At 42.3% G+C, this 16,240-nt stretch overlaps 2 protein-coding genes across 2 annotated transcripts in view; one reads left to right on the forward strand and one right to left on the reverse strand.

The window, feature by feature from the left end:
• The window catches only part of GHSR (growth hormone secretagogue receptor), a 4,347-nt gene extending 3,675 nt beyond the window's left edge, over nucleotides 1-672 (forward strand). The window contains exon 2 of the mRNA XM_057369419.1: nucleotides 318-672. Within this exon, the coding sequence (XP_057225402.1) occupies nucleotides 318-619 (302 nt within the window). The 3' untranslated portion in view covers nucleotides 620-672. The remainder of the gene's footprint in view (nucleotides 1-317) is intronic.
• An 8,626-nt stretch (nucleotides 673-9,298) lies between these two features.
• The window catches only part of FNDC3B (fibronectin type III domain containing 3B), a 171,717-nt gene continuing 164,775 nt past the window's right edge, over nucleotides 9,299-16,240 (reverse strand). Inside the window, exons 24-25 of the mRNA XM_057369416.1 lie at nucleotides 15,362-15,489; nucleotides 9,299-11,939 (exon numbers count right to left, since the gene is read on the reverse strand). Of these exons, the coding sequence (XP_057225399.1) occupies nucleotides 11,634-11,939; nucleotides 15,362-15,489 (434 nt within the window). The 3' untranslated portion in view covers nucleotides 9,299-11,633. The remainder of the gene's footprint in view (nucleotides 11,940-15,361; nucleotides 15,490-16,240) is intronic.

Here is a 16,240-nt window from a genome sequence, read left to right on the forward strand (position 1 = left end):
TGCTTACACTTTTTTTTTGTCACCATTTGGATTCTTTAACGCTCTGTTGATGCAAATGTAAGTTTTATAGGTCAGAAGTTTGCTACATATTAATTGGGCAATATTCAGGCAGCCTGTTTAGATATGATCCAAGTGTATCAAGTATCACTAATTTACTCTCTTAGAGAATGTATGGAGATATAATTGAAAGCTTAGGGGATGCTTTTTCACACTTTGTGGCTAATTTGTTAAAGGAATAGAGTGCAAAGCAGAATGTTARTCACCTGCACGCTGATACTCACACTTCACCACACTCTCTTCTGCCGTTTTTGTTTCAGTCGTGGTGGTGTTCGCCTTCATCCTCTGCTGGCTGCCTTTCCACGTGGGACGCTACTTATTCTCCAAATCCTTCGAGGCYGGCTCGCTGGAGATCGCAGTGATCAGCCAGTACTGCAACCTGGTGTCGTTTGTGCTGTTCTACCTTAGTGCTGCCATCAACCCCATCCTCTACAACATCATGTCCAGGAAATACCGCSTGGCCGCCTGCCGCCTGTTCGGGCTGCGAGCGCTGCCCAGGAAGGGTCTGGCTGGGAGCAAGAGCAGCTCCAGGGGCTGGACAGAGCCCAGTGTGCTCACATGATGGCCAGTGGTACCCGAGCATCGCTTGCCCAGCTCCCTGAAAGCCATAATGGAACGGGAAAAGGGCAAAGAACGGGAACCAAACGCGTCAATCGAACCCAAACGCGACAATCGATGCCCTCATCACCGCCCGGCTGGGCTGGGAAGAACGGTGCGGGCGGAGGAAGATTTGGGGGAAACACACAGAAATTTGGGATGGTGGCAGACACGGCTCCAGGTGTTGTTTTTGTGCTGCTTTTCCCCCCCGTATGATTTTTTGATCAGCCCAGATTTAGGCTGTGCCGTCCTGACCAGGCAAACGTGGCCCCACTTCACTCGAGGGTTTGTAGGACTTGAGCAGCGGCCAATTCCAGCTGARTTTTTTCCAGAGTTAGCTTTAGTTTTGCTAAGAATTTTGCTAGCATCTAACCAGACCCTAGAGAGAGAAAACTGAATTGCCTTTTTGGAGTAGTAAACAGGAAATTTGATACACTTTTCATAAATACCAATTTTTAAGTAAGCTAAGGTTTTTCTCTGAATGAGGAAAATGGTTTCTTAAAAAAAAAAGAAAAAAGAGATATAAAGTGGATCATTTTTAAACATGCTAAAAATAAATAACCTTCATGTCACATCCAAGTTAAAAGGAAACAAAATAAAAAAGCCTTCACGGAAGTGGCTTAGAATGTGACTGTACTGTAATATTTTTTTAAAATATATATCAGTGGGACAAGGACAGTGCTGACTTCAGGCCTGCAGTGATGCTATGAATTGTGGAATGCAATCACCCACCAAAGTTTTTTTTTGGTTTTTTTAACTAGTTAAATCATCTGTACTTGTTCTGCTCAGTTTGACTGTGATTGACTTGATGTGTTCTAATTTGGAAGCTTTTAATTGTTTCAATATTTGTAACGAGTCTGTGGCTCCCCATCCCTAACTGCACCCCACTGCACCCCAAAGCTTTCTGAGGATGGGGATCCTGCCTGTAAACCCCCCATGTTTCTGTTTTCAGTCTGTTCCCAGTGCCACTTCCCTGTAAATCCTGGTGTGCATTTTGTGCTCGTTKGCTGCAGTATTGAATTGAGAACATTTTGCATCTTTTAACCACCGTGACCTTAGAAAGTAAYAGAGAAACCTGCATTAAAGGACACAGGCAGGCACATTCTCATACTTGATTCGTAAAACCTTAAATTAGATTTTTATACCTCAAGTATGCCATTTCAAGGCAAACCAGAAAACCATTCTCTGTGCTAATAAACATGGCTTTTATTGTCTGAGCAGCACGTGGGGTTTGTGGCCCAGGAGAGCTTTGGAACATGAGTGTGTGACAGCAGATTTCTGCTCACTTGGTTCTCATGCTCATCCCCAGRTGCTCCACAGCTGGTTCTCCCTAATGGGTTTTAATTCTCCACAATGAATTAATTGTGTGTTAACAAAACCTCTCCTGCCTTCACACTGATGGGCCACTTTCCCCTGTCTCACCTTCAGCTGATGGTGCAGCTCCTGTTTAACTCACAAGAATTTGGCATTTTTATATTCAGTGTCTTCTCTATCACCTTTTCTGGGGTCAGGGCTGGCTGCTGCTCCTTGGTGGCACCTGGCCTGTCCCCTCCCCGCTCCAGGAGTGTAGGATTTCTGTGCAAACCCCACACTGAGGTACTGCAGCCCCACAGGGCATCTCCTGCTCCACCTCCACCCACTCCCACTCTCACTCACTGACAAGCAGATCTGGTGGCAGATGTCGTGCAACTCAGGGAAACAAGACATTTGGGAATCACAGAGAGATGGGCAAGGTGTGAGCTCACAAACAACCTGTCTGTGTAAACAAACCGACCACACACACATCGGTGTTTCAAATCTCAGCTGTGCCCGCGCTGTTAAATGTGAACAGAAAAAGAAATAAAGTGATGAGAACCTTTATAGCCCTGTGGCTTTGTGGTGGTGGAGGATCCAGTGGGATTCACTTAAWTGGGTTTTAATTTCTTCAAATTTCTCTGTTTTCATATTTATATTTTAATTTTTCCCCCGACTTGCATAACCACCTTGATTAGGCTATTTTGTTTAGCCAGAGTAACAGCAACATTAAAGCCCTGTGCAGACACATTATCAGTGTTTTTGCACAAATTCAATTTCATTTAGCCTAAACATTTCATCAGAAGGGACTTCAAATTTTAGCTCTACCAACACTGTGAAATTTCCACAACTTTGTGTATAGAATGAAATTTAAAACATTTGATCTGGGGTAATAAAGGTCAGAAAGAAAGGGACTGGCTGCTCCTTGGGAGGGAGGATGGGACCCTTCCTTCCTTCCTTCTGCAAGTCCTTGGACAAATCCAGCAAAATACACACATTTTTATTAAAGAAGAGTAACCACCTTCATATGACAGAAGCAGGAAAGTATTTCCTACCTAGCAGGGAACACTCAGACATTTAACACCCACTGTAGCTGTCACAGGCACTATCCCACCCATCAGTTTTGCTTCCCTCAGTACCAAAACTTTCCCAATATGGATTCTCTAAAGCCAGGAGGTCACACCAGCATGTGTGCTTCAAACTGGTACATAGTGAAGTGTTTTTTTAGGGAAAACAGGAAATAAAAACATCTCAAAACCCGGATAACCCTCACTTTTGCATCATAAAATCAACTTCTATCTGATGCCTCCAGAAAGATACACACTGGCACGGCAGAGTAGCTCCACAGGAGAAGTTTTTTAGGCAGTTGAACCTTTCCATTTCTGTAAACTCTTGCCTTTGGGAACAATCTTTGCCAGTTCTGACTGAAAAAAAAAATAGAACAAAACATGTAGAGACTTTCAGAGTCAAAATTTTGCTGTGTTCTTTCTGACATAAATGTGAGCAGCCCATAGAGAAAATAACTGAGAGTTCATTCATTAAACTGTTCCAGTTTTAAAAGCTTTTTCTACCTCTACATTTTGTGTCACAGCTTCACAAATAAAGCAGAACAATTTGGCTGCATTTTCTTYCTTGGCAGTGTTAAATTGTAGATGAAATAGGTCAAAAGGACTTCACCAGAAAGCTCAATTCATTTTAGAAAAGTACCTTTGATGGAGGCACACACAGGCAAAAAATCATGTCCTATTGTATTTCTTGCCAAAAATAAAATACACTGGAAAACCAGCACTTTCTTCCCAAAAATTGAATTGATCGATATTCAGCAGTCATGCAAGTTTGGATCAAATRACATTTGCATAAACCATATTTAAAGCAGCAGTTTTCAGATAGCTGAAATACCCAGGAGAACCCYCTCTCTGTCATGGATCTGCTGGTTTTAGGGTGCTCCTGCTCTGAGCCTGGTGGGTGTTTCTGGATGGGCTTCCATTGAATTTGTACCTTTTGCACAAACCCTTGAGGAGGTAAATCACATCTTGAGAAGTAAATTCAAATTTGGAACAAAAATATCTATCTCATCTCCCAGTGATGCCCCTGCTGTTACTGCCCCACACCCTGAACCACCCTCCTCACCCCGCAGCTGAAAGCACTGTAACTACATTTYACCCTYACAACAAAAACTACCAGYCCTATTTTACAAAAATGAGTTTCTSTGAGTCCTGCAGACACTGATCTKGTTCTGCTCAGYYRCAGGAGGWGGCTCTGCAGCCCAATTTTGGAGGGTGAACCCCWCTGGCCTGTGGTGTGCACCGATGTCAGCATCACCTGGATCCCGTCCCTGACACACTGCCAAACTCTCAAAGTGCTGGCCAGCACTGGGGCAAGGAGAAAACAGAGTAAACAGAGCACCACAAGGGTTGTGAGCATCCCAACAAATCATCTGAAGGGATGGGAGCAGCCCCCAGGAGGAGAGGACCCACTCCAAAATCAGCATCCAACCCACGCTGCTGCCAGGCTGCCATCTCTGCTCTCTTCTGAGCACAAATGCACCCTTGTGAGAGCTACAGGCTGCTCTTCCAGCTGTGCCTGCAGATAAACCACTTTGTGTTTTGCCCAATAAAGGCGTTTTATGGCTTTCCACACCTGCTTTGATTCTTTCACTGTGGAGCAAAATAATGGTTTGGTGCTGTGTGCGAGCCCATGAGGCGAAATTGCTCTCAGAAGTGAAGTACCCCACTGTCCCTTTCAGAAGCTGCTCTGAGGGSTCTGGAGATGCTCTCCCAGCACTTGCCCCCAGTTTTGATGCCATGGGATCAAAAGAAGAGCATTATTCYTTTGCTTTTTTCTCATGTTCGATTGATTTTCACATGATTGCAGCACTGTCKGTGAGAAAGAAAAGGCACGGCTATTTCCTCTGTCCACATTGTTCTCCTTCCACCACTCACCTGGTGCTGCAAACCGTGGCTCATTAAGGGGCAAGGCAGGGAGTCTGACAGCACCAGCCTGCTCTGCAATGAGCCACAGCACCATCWGAAATGGATTTAAACAGCTTCAACACTGACAAAAGGCAGCAAAAACTCCTACTGCACATTCTCACCGAGATGGAGCAGAGAATCACAGTCACACACAGGCACATACCCTGCCCTGTTGATGGAAGTTCGTATTTTTATCAAGCGGTGACAATGAGATTGGTTTTTCTAGAATTTGCTGTGCTGTGGGCACCAGTGAGGGGCTGTGGAAGGTGCTCCTGAGCTGTTTGTGGCTGAATGTGGAGTTTTGAACCCACTGAGTTATTGTGAGTTTGTGAGRAGGGAAGAGGGCAGCCAGCCCAGGGCTTTCTGTGTGCCTTGGTTGGCACCTTGGCTGCTGTGGGCTCATCCCTCAGATGCCTTGGGCACTGCCTGAGGATCCCTGGWGTAATGCTGGGATGGGGAATCGTGGAATGGTTTGGGTTGGAAGAACTTTAAAGCCCATCCAGTCCCAGCAGTGTGCATCCTGCCCGGAGCACAGCCAGGGAACACCAACACCACCAGCACTGCAAAACCTCTGAACCCAGGACACCACCACAGATCATGAGCTTTTTATGCAAAAGAAATTAATAAATTAATAAAGACAATATTTGCATTGGATAAGGGTGAATTTTTCACTCTATGCATAAGTTAATCCTCACAAGACTCCTGCACCCCTACTGTTTGCTCCATTTTATTTGTAGTGAGTAATAGCTTTCATTTGACAGAAAGCGAGAGAGATGAGCTAATAAAATTACAGAGAAATGACATCCACTGAGCACACTGACCCAAGCAGTTATTTATTAACCATGTCAGGAGACCTAAAAATAGCTTTGATTGCATGCAAGACCATCTATGCCACCAATTAGTGCAATAAATGTAACTACTCAAACTAAAAACATTTCACTTAGACAACAGCAGATCCCAGGCTAATCCACTGTGCTTGAAAGCATCTTGTGAAACTTTTTTATTTCACTGAGCCAAGAATCTGGGCATTGTGAGAGCAATTGTCAAGAGCAGAAATAGATGTAATTGTTCAGAATTTATTAAATGTAGTACCAATAAAATAGCCCTTTCAGGGAATCTCAGCTGGTTTTTCTGCTCAGCCATAAAAATAGTGAAACAGAATGTCCACATCCATCTCTCTACTTACTGGTGCTTCTYGTTCTGAGAAAAAAATAAAGAGATAGAACATTTGCATCCTTACTCCAGGCCACGTTAAGGGCAGAGAATATAATTCTACACCACTTCAATAAATGACAACACATCATGAACTCAGCAATAATTCTAGAAAAGGACTTGCAGAGGAAATATAATTTACACTTCATATTACCACACAAATTTCTTCTTGTCTCTAACACCTCTGGTTTCAAGTCARGCCTATCAGAGCCATCCTGCTGATGTAGATGTTGTTAATGCTGGAGGGGAATCACCCCATCTCCACAGGCCATAAATTCACAGGATGGAATGATGGAATGCTTTYGTTTGGAAGGGACTTTAATGATCATCTGCTTCCAGCCCCCTGCCATGGGCTGAGATTGCCCAAGAACTTCTTATTTCCAGGGGGATTTAAAATACCTTAGCTCTGCTTCAGGATGGGACAGAGATTCTAAGATCCATCCCCCTTCACCAACTCCTCGTTTTTATAGCAGAATGGATTTGAGCACCTCCTAAAACCCCAAAACACGGGAGAGCCAGCAGGAAAGAGATGAACACCACGGACTGATGCACTCCAGATGCTGTTTGCTCCTGCCTGGTCCTGGCAGAGCCTGGCTTTGTCCCCCTGGTTTTTCAGAGTGACCCCCCTGAGAAGGGAGGCTGAAGGGAGAACAGAACAAGCACCAGGAGCTGGGTGTGAGCAGCACTGATCGCTGAGCAGAGAGAATCGCTGCTGCCATAGGAACGGAGCRCRCACAGCTGGGCACAGCTGGCACCACACACCCTGCTGATGCCTTAGGATTTTTGGTTTCTCTATTTTCATGCATCTGTATTCTTGTAGTTCTCTAGTACAACACTAAAAACTACCGTTCTCCCATCTTTAGACAAAGCAATTCCTCTCTGAGCCTGAACCCAAGGACACATCGCTGCCTCAGAGCCCCAAAATATGGAAATGACAGAGAATTGGGGGGAGGAAGTTTGGGGTGGTTTTTCAGGTGACATCATCACCTGAAAAGATCATTGGAGAATTAAGACCCAATATGTTCATAAGTCAGAACTTATTAAAGGTGAAGATCTTGTGAAGCAGGGTCTATTYTGGGTGTAGCCTCAGGAGGCTTTGTCTGCCCTAATGTACCAGCAGGGCTGTTAGGCCTGGATTAAAGTTGTATGTTCTCATTCTCTTAAGTTTGTCTGGCATCTGTTTCAGATTAGCCTGATTGATAAGGCATCACTGTGACATGTGACAAGGCCACTGCCCACCCTGTGACAATGCCAKGGCCACTGCCCTCTCCTGCCCCACCCCAAATCCTGTTCCCAAGGCCACCAAAATATCCCCAATCCCAGCCTCTGCTCTCTTCCAGAACTTCTCAAAGCTGCTGTTAAACACAGCATCGCCCAAGCCCGGTTACAACTCTCACACAATAAAATCCGTGGTGAATTTGGTGTTATTTACCCACCTCTGCCCAGGCTGGGGTGCAAAAGGCACCCCCAGCACCTCGGCACAAACCTGGGGGTGGAAACAACACAGGTAACACTCAAAACTCACACAGTGAATGCTGAAATCCTCCTTTGCTCCCACTGCCCTCCATCTCTGCAGCAAAAAAACCAGTGACCACTGAAAATAAAAGATCTCCTCAGATGCCAAAGTGCTGTTTACGATTCCATACACATATCTGAAAAAGTTTATTAAAAGAGATTGTTTTGGCAAGCACTGYTTAAATAAAAAAGCTGAGCAACCAAGCAGAAAAAAGTACTGTATTTCCCTAGGAAAACCCTGCTCATGTTGTGAACTGAAGTAATTAAAAAACACAAACAAATGAATTGTTGTATTTATRCAGTGATTTGGAGACAAGCATTTCAAAAATCAATGTGAATGCATTTGACAAGAAGCATGTATATATGCTAGATAAATTCATCATGATGAGGAATTCTCTGCACATAATAAGTTAAAATCTCTGCTATGTCAAATGTTTAATTAGTAAGAGATAAAAAACCTAGGTATATTTTTATAAATAGAAATCCTTAATTTTTCATGTAAGCTATTTAAAAGAAGTGATTAGAATAGCTGTCTTCCAGATTATTACTACAAACTTACCCTTCACAAAAACACCAAAATCACTCCAATTACAAATCAGAAACATCCTGAGGTAAATTTGGGGCTCCCACCCCTGCTCCAGGCTGCACAACAGCACTGAGCTGCCAAAAAGGGGCCATGTGAACCCAAAGGGCTGCGTTCAATTAAAATAAAGAATTAAAACAGGAAGAATTAAAACATTTATTGGGCATAAATATATTACATATACACTACAGATACAGTTAAGTCTTACATACATAGTGTAGTATTTGCAAAATCTATACATTAAAATTGATATGGCAGTTTTAATATAATGCATATGAAATAGTCTAAAATTTACAATACAAGAAAAACTTCTGATTATTTTTTTTTTCAAAGTTGAAAAGCTTGGAATGTATGTTCCCGTAGTGAGGTAAAAACATTTTATTTTCTTTTTTTCAATTTAAAGAACTGTGCAAGGATAAGGTTCATACACATTCAATTAGGGCACTTCTCAATCGTGACACTGAATACTGAGCTACTGGAGCCAACAAACAGGATTAGAAAACACTTCAAGTCCATAAAGAAAAAGGCAGAACAATATAAAAACATCTCTCTCCTTCCTTAAGGGTATTAAATATTTAGTGTTCCATTCTACCTTTGTTGTTGGTGGTGATTTCTGTGAGAGCAGAGCGCTCTGGGGYTGGACCCAGCACTGCCAGGGCTGGATCAGGGGCACCAGGATTTTTGGGAAGGGCCAAGGCATCAGCAGAGGGGGGTCAGGGATACTGTCCCTCCTGACAGAAGGGTTTGACATTTGTGTGACACTCAGATCGCCAGGGCAGGATGTGCAGACTGAAAATGTCAAAATGTCCAACGCACCGAGCATGGCCCAGCTCCTCCAGCAAAACCTCCCAAAATCTCAATTTGGGCTGCTCAGGGGGGACCAAACAAACCACAAGAGACAGAAACGCTCTGGGTGTCACTGAGTGCTCCTCCCCTCCACTCCTGCTCCCTGCTTTTAGCATCACTCATATTTCAAACTTCCAAAATTGCTAATCTAAGCACGTTGGGTTTCTTTTTTTTTTTCCTTTCTTTATTAAAGCAGTTTTGGTTTTGTTTTGTTGTTTTTTTTTTTTTTTTAAAAAGGYGTCAAGCTCGGATTTCATAGCAGCACTGCTCAAAGAATATACCAAAAATAAAAAAAAGGGAATCTATTCAAATTTCTGGGTTTTCCAAACTAGCGGTCTTTTCATCGTTTTAAAAAATACACTCTTCTCCCCTCCAATGAAAACAGCTGTATACTCTTTGCTCACAAAATACAGATGCAAGGTCACAGAGTTTCATATCACAAATAAATTTAAATAAGATGTAAATAAATTTGACAAGCCATGACTTTGGCAAAAAACAAAAAAATATATATATTTAGCTCAATGCCATTAGTTCGCAAGGCTAAATCAAACTAATTATAGTCAATAACAAAATACAGAACATTTCTAATATTTGCTACATCTAGAGAGGCACACAGAATAATTCATTGATCTTAGCACTTTCTTTCCAGAGATGATTTTGTTTTTGGATACATGTAAACGTTTGAATCACTGATAATGGGTTTTTTTGGCATTTAATGTACTAGATGCTCCCATCTTCAAAAACACAAGAAAATGCAAGAAGATTAATAATACTAGGAATGCTGCCAGGTAAAAAGTTGACCTAAAGTACAACAGTATAAAACAGACAAAATGTAACATGCTATGGGGAGRGTGGAGAGGGGGATTAGATTAGTACATAAGTACACTTTTTATTTTTTATTTTTTTTTACAATAAATAAAAAGATTGCACTGTAATTGGTATTTAAAGTACTGTATGCAGTATATAGTATAAATAAACCTAAAAACAAAAATAATGTTGTTTTTTTCCCCATTACTTTGGTTAAGGGAATATAATGCTAGTACAGGACACGGAATCTTAAGACGGTGGAGACAAAGCACAAAAAAAAAAAAAAAAAAAAAAAAAAGCTAGGACAAAAGCAAAACCGAGTAGCAAAAATATACAAAAACAAGAGGCAGGGAAATACACTGTGTCTGTTGCACCCTTTTGGAATCTATTTGCACCTCCAGCTCAATTATGTCCCTGAGGTACTCGCACATTGTTGACTTAATATAAATAACCCCACGACTCAAGAGTTAAAAATCGAATGTCTCGATGGATTAAAATGGGTCTGGGAAGGGGCAGGCAGGAGGGGGACACTGCCACCAGAGCAGGGACCGCTCCTCTGCACGACTCTCATCTCAGTTTTGCCAGGTACCAAGTAATTTCCATCAGCCCCGTGGTAAGAACAGCATAGACACCTATTTGAAGTATTTAAAACCAACRGATGTGATTTCGGATACCTCCACGAAAATTCCATGAAATGGATACCCCTCCAACAAACAATAATAACAACAACAATAATAAAAGATCAACTGACAGTAAAGTTTGCTTCCATTGAGTGTAAATCTCACCTAATTCAGTAGAGGCAGTAAGCTGTCACCAGCTCAAATCATATAAATCAGGCTGAACATAATAGAATAATATCTAGAATTAGATTAGGAATAGTTATATACAGTGACAAACAGACAAGTTAAAGCAGCTTTTAAATAGCTGAACATGGGAATAACTAACTATTGCACAATGCCCTCTTACTTAAAATTACTGCTAGGAATCAAAATGGTAAAAAAAGAAATCTATAATGCTTCATCATTTATACGCAGTTTGGTTATTTGATTTCTTTTACAGGCAGTTTATAGTGTTTGTAACTGTAAGAATAACAGGTAACTAAAAAAGGTTTTTCAACTGCAGGATGCTGTTCCAATTTAAATGTACTAACCAGTTAAAATAACAACTTAGGTTTTATCCTGAAAAATTGGGGCAAATGTAGTGAACAATTTGTAGGCAAYATTGCTAATACTGTTCAAGGAAAAACTGGTACTTGACTAACACTGTATTCTAGTCTTACCACTATACACACWTGTGACTAATGTTTAGAAGGAAAAAGAGGAGACATTAAAAGTGACTCATGATTAAAATTTCCTAAATAGTAAGATAAAATAAGAGACTGCACGAACTTCAGTGAAAAATCCCATAACAACATTGAAAAGGCAAATCGGTGACAATTTTGAAATTGTGAAGGAAAAATTAAAAAAAAAATAAAAAAATCTCGCTTTTGGTATCTGGTTTGCTTTGTTTCTCCAGTTTGACCACTTCCTAGTTCTGAATTTCAAAAAGGTGCATCAAAACACTTGATTTATCTTTCGTCAAGCTAGAACTGCAAAAAAAAAGAAAACAAAAAATGAGAGAAGTATATAAAACGCACGGTAGGACGAAGGATTTAAAAAAAAAGAAAAAAAAAGGAGGAATATCTGAATAAATGTGTGGATTATAATGCGTAGCATTAGTTAAATCTGTAGGTGATGCTCCCGTGGGGTTCTCTACTTCATAAAGAAGTACTGTAATATACAGGCGAAGACGATGGACAGGCTGGCGAAGCCGAGCACGATGAGGGCGGCGAACTGCTCGTCCGTGGGCACGGTGCCCTTGGGGACATCAGCACTGGCCGGATGGCCCGGGGACTGAGGAGCACTGCGCTGGGGGATGAAGGCCACCGAGGGGCTGAAAGGGCCACTGAGCTCCTGAGAGCTGTCCGAGCAGCGGCGGCAGGCGCACACGCGGAACCGATAGTCCGTGCTGCTCTGCAGCCCCGAGACGTGGAACGAGGTCTCCTCTCCCTTGTACACCTGTGGGGACAAAGCAGGGATGTGGTTAGACACAAACTGCTCCCACCTCCATGGGGACATGGTTAGACACAAAGTGCTCCCACCTCCATCCCGCTGACCTCACCAATTTCTCTTTAAAAAACTGGATTATTATTGCACCCCAACTCATCGCTCACTCCACTGCTGAGATGCTTCACAAACCCYGCAGGGTTGCGAGATAACCTTGTCTCCTCTTCTGAACACAGAAACAACAGTTTGAGATGGTTTGCACTGAAAAACCCCAACCAAAGGAAATGATTTGTTCCATCTCAGGACACAAAATTGGCAGCAGGAGGCGGAGGAAACACTCAATGCAAGTGGCACTGAATACCAACAGGTATGGTACAATTCTGTTGTATTCTGGCACACAACCAGCACAAGACCTATTGGAAATAGAGAAGGAAATTCCTTTTTTTTTGCTAATTACAGCTTTACAGAAATTTTCGCTTCATTAAAGCATTTCAGAGATAGTGTGTCTACAGAATCTAATCCAAAGGAAAAACAGGAATTAAAGTGAGAGCTTGGTAAGGCTGGCTGGGCTCTCCCAGGCACCCAGCCCTCAGTGCAGAGCTGAGAACTGCTGGGGCATTTTCACACACCCAGAGTGTCCTACCCACACTTTTCCTTCTCTCAGGAAGCACTTGGAGAGAGGTTTTTTCCGGGAAGAGATGTGGCAGAAGCTGAGGAAAACACTGTTGCCTCCAAATTCCCAGAAATTGCAAAGGCAGAACATTTTGCCTTAGGCGAGAACTATTTAAGGATGAGGAAGATTTAAAAAGCTCAGCTCCTGTTTGCCATGGTCAGCTCTTAGGAGGAGCTGCCTCCTGGGTGATTCCATCCCAGAGCTGCTCAAATGGGAGAATAAACCTCAGGCTGCTGGGCATTACAGCTGTTATCCCAAACTGCAGCTCCTGTGAGTGCTGCACAGCCCAGCCCACCCCCCAAAATCCAGATTAAAGCCATGCAAACACAGAGACAATTCAACACACTTTGGAGCTAAACTCTGACTGAGCAAGCTTTGCTAGATAAAAGTGCAAGAAACAGAAAAACAAATCCAGGCCACTGATTCCTGGAATATCCTGTGGTTTACATCCTGATTCATAAACAAGGCAGATTTGATTTCCTAAAAAGAATCATCCCATGCTATTGCTTTTTAAAAAAATTATCTGTAAAGATAAAGCACACAAACACACAAAAAGAATGCATTGTGTGAGGAACAAGGAAAGGAGTAGTTAGCAWTTTTTAAAATACACTTTCCAGGGAGCTAAAATGTTATCTTCTTAGCTCCAGCAATCCCAGCTCTTCAGACAATTCTCAGCAGAGAAATATTTACAAAATATTCTCCCAGAGGAGGGCAGGGATGGCTCTAGTCCCAGTGTGAAAAAAAGGGCTTTTGAATACTTTGGTATCACACCTCTGCTAGATCAAATGGTGGAAAATCAGCAGCTTTTGGGCTGTGAAGGGTTGCAAAGACAAGGGTACAGAGGAGGGAGACTGCTCAGGGGTGACAGTCCAGAGAGAAACTACAGCTTTACCTAAAAGCATGACAGCAGCTGATGCTGCATTCCATTAACAGCTTGAAAATCCAAAATCTACAATGTATTTCATTTGTGCAACCCTTCAAAACAATTTGCAAAACGTTCCCAATATAATATGCCCCTTTAGATACATATGCAAAATATGTATGTCACTTGCAGGGAACAAAACAYATTTAAAAATAAATTCGGGACTTGCACTTCAAAAGTAATTAACATATCTTTAACACTAATGAACATATTAGTGACAGTACTTTTCAGTTAAATAGCAGCAGGTGATCACAGGCATGTCAAAGCAGAGGTGAAGGGAAATGTATTAGCCAGAAATGGCTAATGAAAGGTGTTTCTGTATTTTTTCTCCTCTGCACATCACTCAGAGCACACAGGGATGTGCCCCAGTGCYGAGACACCACCCACACTCCTGGTGGAGATAAAACACCCTGAAGGGCAGAGGTGATTCCAGTGAAACAGGGGAATTCTCCCTGTTTTTCATGGCTGGCTATCAGCCAGGGGCCACTCTGAGGAGTGTCTTCAGGGATTTTSTGGAGTCACACTGGTTTTGTGTGACAACTCACACAAAAACCCCTTTCATTTCATGAGAAATGAAAACCTTCAACACAAGAAGACCCTGCAAGTATTTTTTCCTTCCTTCACAGCTGTTTTCTTCACACCCCAAGTTCTGGTCTGCACAAATTAAGCCATCCCTTCTCTCCAAGGAACATGAACCCTGTTCTTCCATGGACACCAGAACATTTTGGGCACTGGGGCTGCATTTACTGAGGCTGTTCCTGAAGGTTGCACACCAAAGCCACTTTGTGCATCAGGCAACAGCAAAATGGGTCCATTAAATAAATACACTTATCCACTTGCCACTGACATTATGAGGCCAACACGGTACACAGGGGTTTTATTACCTACACCAGCACCAAAAATCTTTCCTGACAAAAACAGTAGGGYGGTTTCTGCATCTTTATGACCCCCCATGAACTGTCTTGCAATTTTTTTTGTTGTTTTTCATAATTCATTAGTTCACAGTAACACTCAAAAGCTGACTGAAGAGGAACAAAGACACAATTGCAAAGACTTACACCTTTGTGAGAGTTTAATTAGCATAGCGTAAGAGTTCAATTAGCATATCTCATTCCCTAATTTGGACTTATTTGGAATCTGCATGACAATGAAAGAAAGCACAGGAAAAAGAGAGCRCACAGATGAAGTGCACTGCAAATGACACAGTCAGAAGTGTGATGGAGGAAATAAAAGATYTAACTAACAGAATGAGCTGTTCTGTTTCAGGTGCTCTGGGGAAGTGCCCACTTGTGCTGTCTAATCAGGAGACAAGGAAGGAAGGATCAGCTGTACTTCAGTGCTTTTTTTCCACAGTGACAGGAAGGATACACAGCAGATACATGTGCATCAGAACCTCAGACAGGAATGAGAGATGAACAAACCACTTAAYATGTACTTGACTGAAAACCTTGATGGACAGTCCTGGAATTGCCTTAGAGAGAAAGATTCATCTCCTGACTTCATCTCATCYTCAGATAATGGCTAAGAGCAGCCAGCTCAGAAGCGAGCATGGGTGGACAGAATTGTAACTTTTTAAAGGTTAGTGCAGTTAAAAATAGCAATTAACTACAGAAAGAGCACAAATCACTCCAATAAAATAATGGTGTTCTACATATTCCCCTAGGGGAGAAAACAGCCTATTAGAGCCCTTAATTTTGACTCAGCCTTTACCAAAGTGCACCTGACACATCACCATAGGGTGTAATTCAATACAGCACAAAGCAGCAGCACAGTGGATTTTCAGAACCATTTCCATTATGCCATCAATTTAACAATATTAAATCCAGAACATTTCCTTACCTGCTTGTATTCAGATTCTCTTCCAACCAGTACCTGCAGCACATAACCAACAGGATCTCCCTTCATGGGTGGGACCATTTCCCAGGTAACTTCACAGGAGTTTCCTCCCAGCTGTGTCACTCGAGGGGCTACAATAAAATGAGATGTGTTAATAGYTAATATAAAGACTGCACTGAAGTCTTATTTTATTTTTGAGCACTGTAATTTACACCAGAACATTTTTAAAAAGGGGACAGGTTGGAGCACCTCTTACCTGTCAGCTGAGTGAGCTGCTAGAAAGGGGGAGTGGATTTAGAGAAAACTTTGAGCTTTTAAAACTCAATTGCAATGCTGTGCACTGATCTCTTCAAAGCAGAAGCCAATGCACCAATTAMACAGGAATTCATAAAAGCAGCAGTTCTGTGAAATCCTGAGCAAACACCTGTGCCAGTGGAGCACATTCCTCCCATGCTCCATGTCATTGAAAGAGAGGAATAGTATCAAACATTTCATTCAGGAAAAACAGAAGGAATGTAAGAAGAGAAGCTAAAGAATCTCCTGTACTAGAGATCAAGTCCAGGCTGGGAAGCAAAAGGACAAGCATAGTTTTCAAAACTTGGATTTGTATCTAACTCTGAGCCTGGCATCCACTTGATCAGACCTGCTATTTCTAGCCAGACTCAGATTAGTGCTCTCACTAGAACTGCAGAGAAATTCAATTTGTCAGCTGTTACAAGGCTGCTGCCCTCGGTAGAGGCTCTGCTACCTGCTGAAAGCCAAGGGATGCTGTGCCTTGACCCACGGCAATCTCACAGGGAAGCTGAGCAGAGCACAGACAGGGGCAGCACATTTTTATTTACAACAAAGCATCTGCCAGCAGCAGGCATGAATAAAACTGCA

This window comes from Malurus melanocephalus, unplaced genomic scaffold (genome assembly GCF_030028575.1).
Source record: "Malurus melanocephalus ecotype Western Australia unplaced genomic scaffold, MMel_1.1 scaffold_108, whole genome shotgun sequence".
NCBI lineage: Eukaryota > Metazoa > Chordata > Aves > Passeriformes > Maluridae > Malurus > Malurus melanocephalus.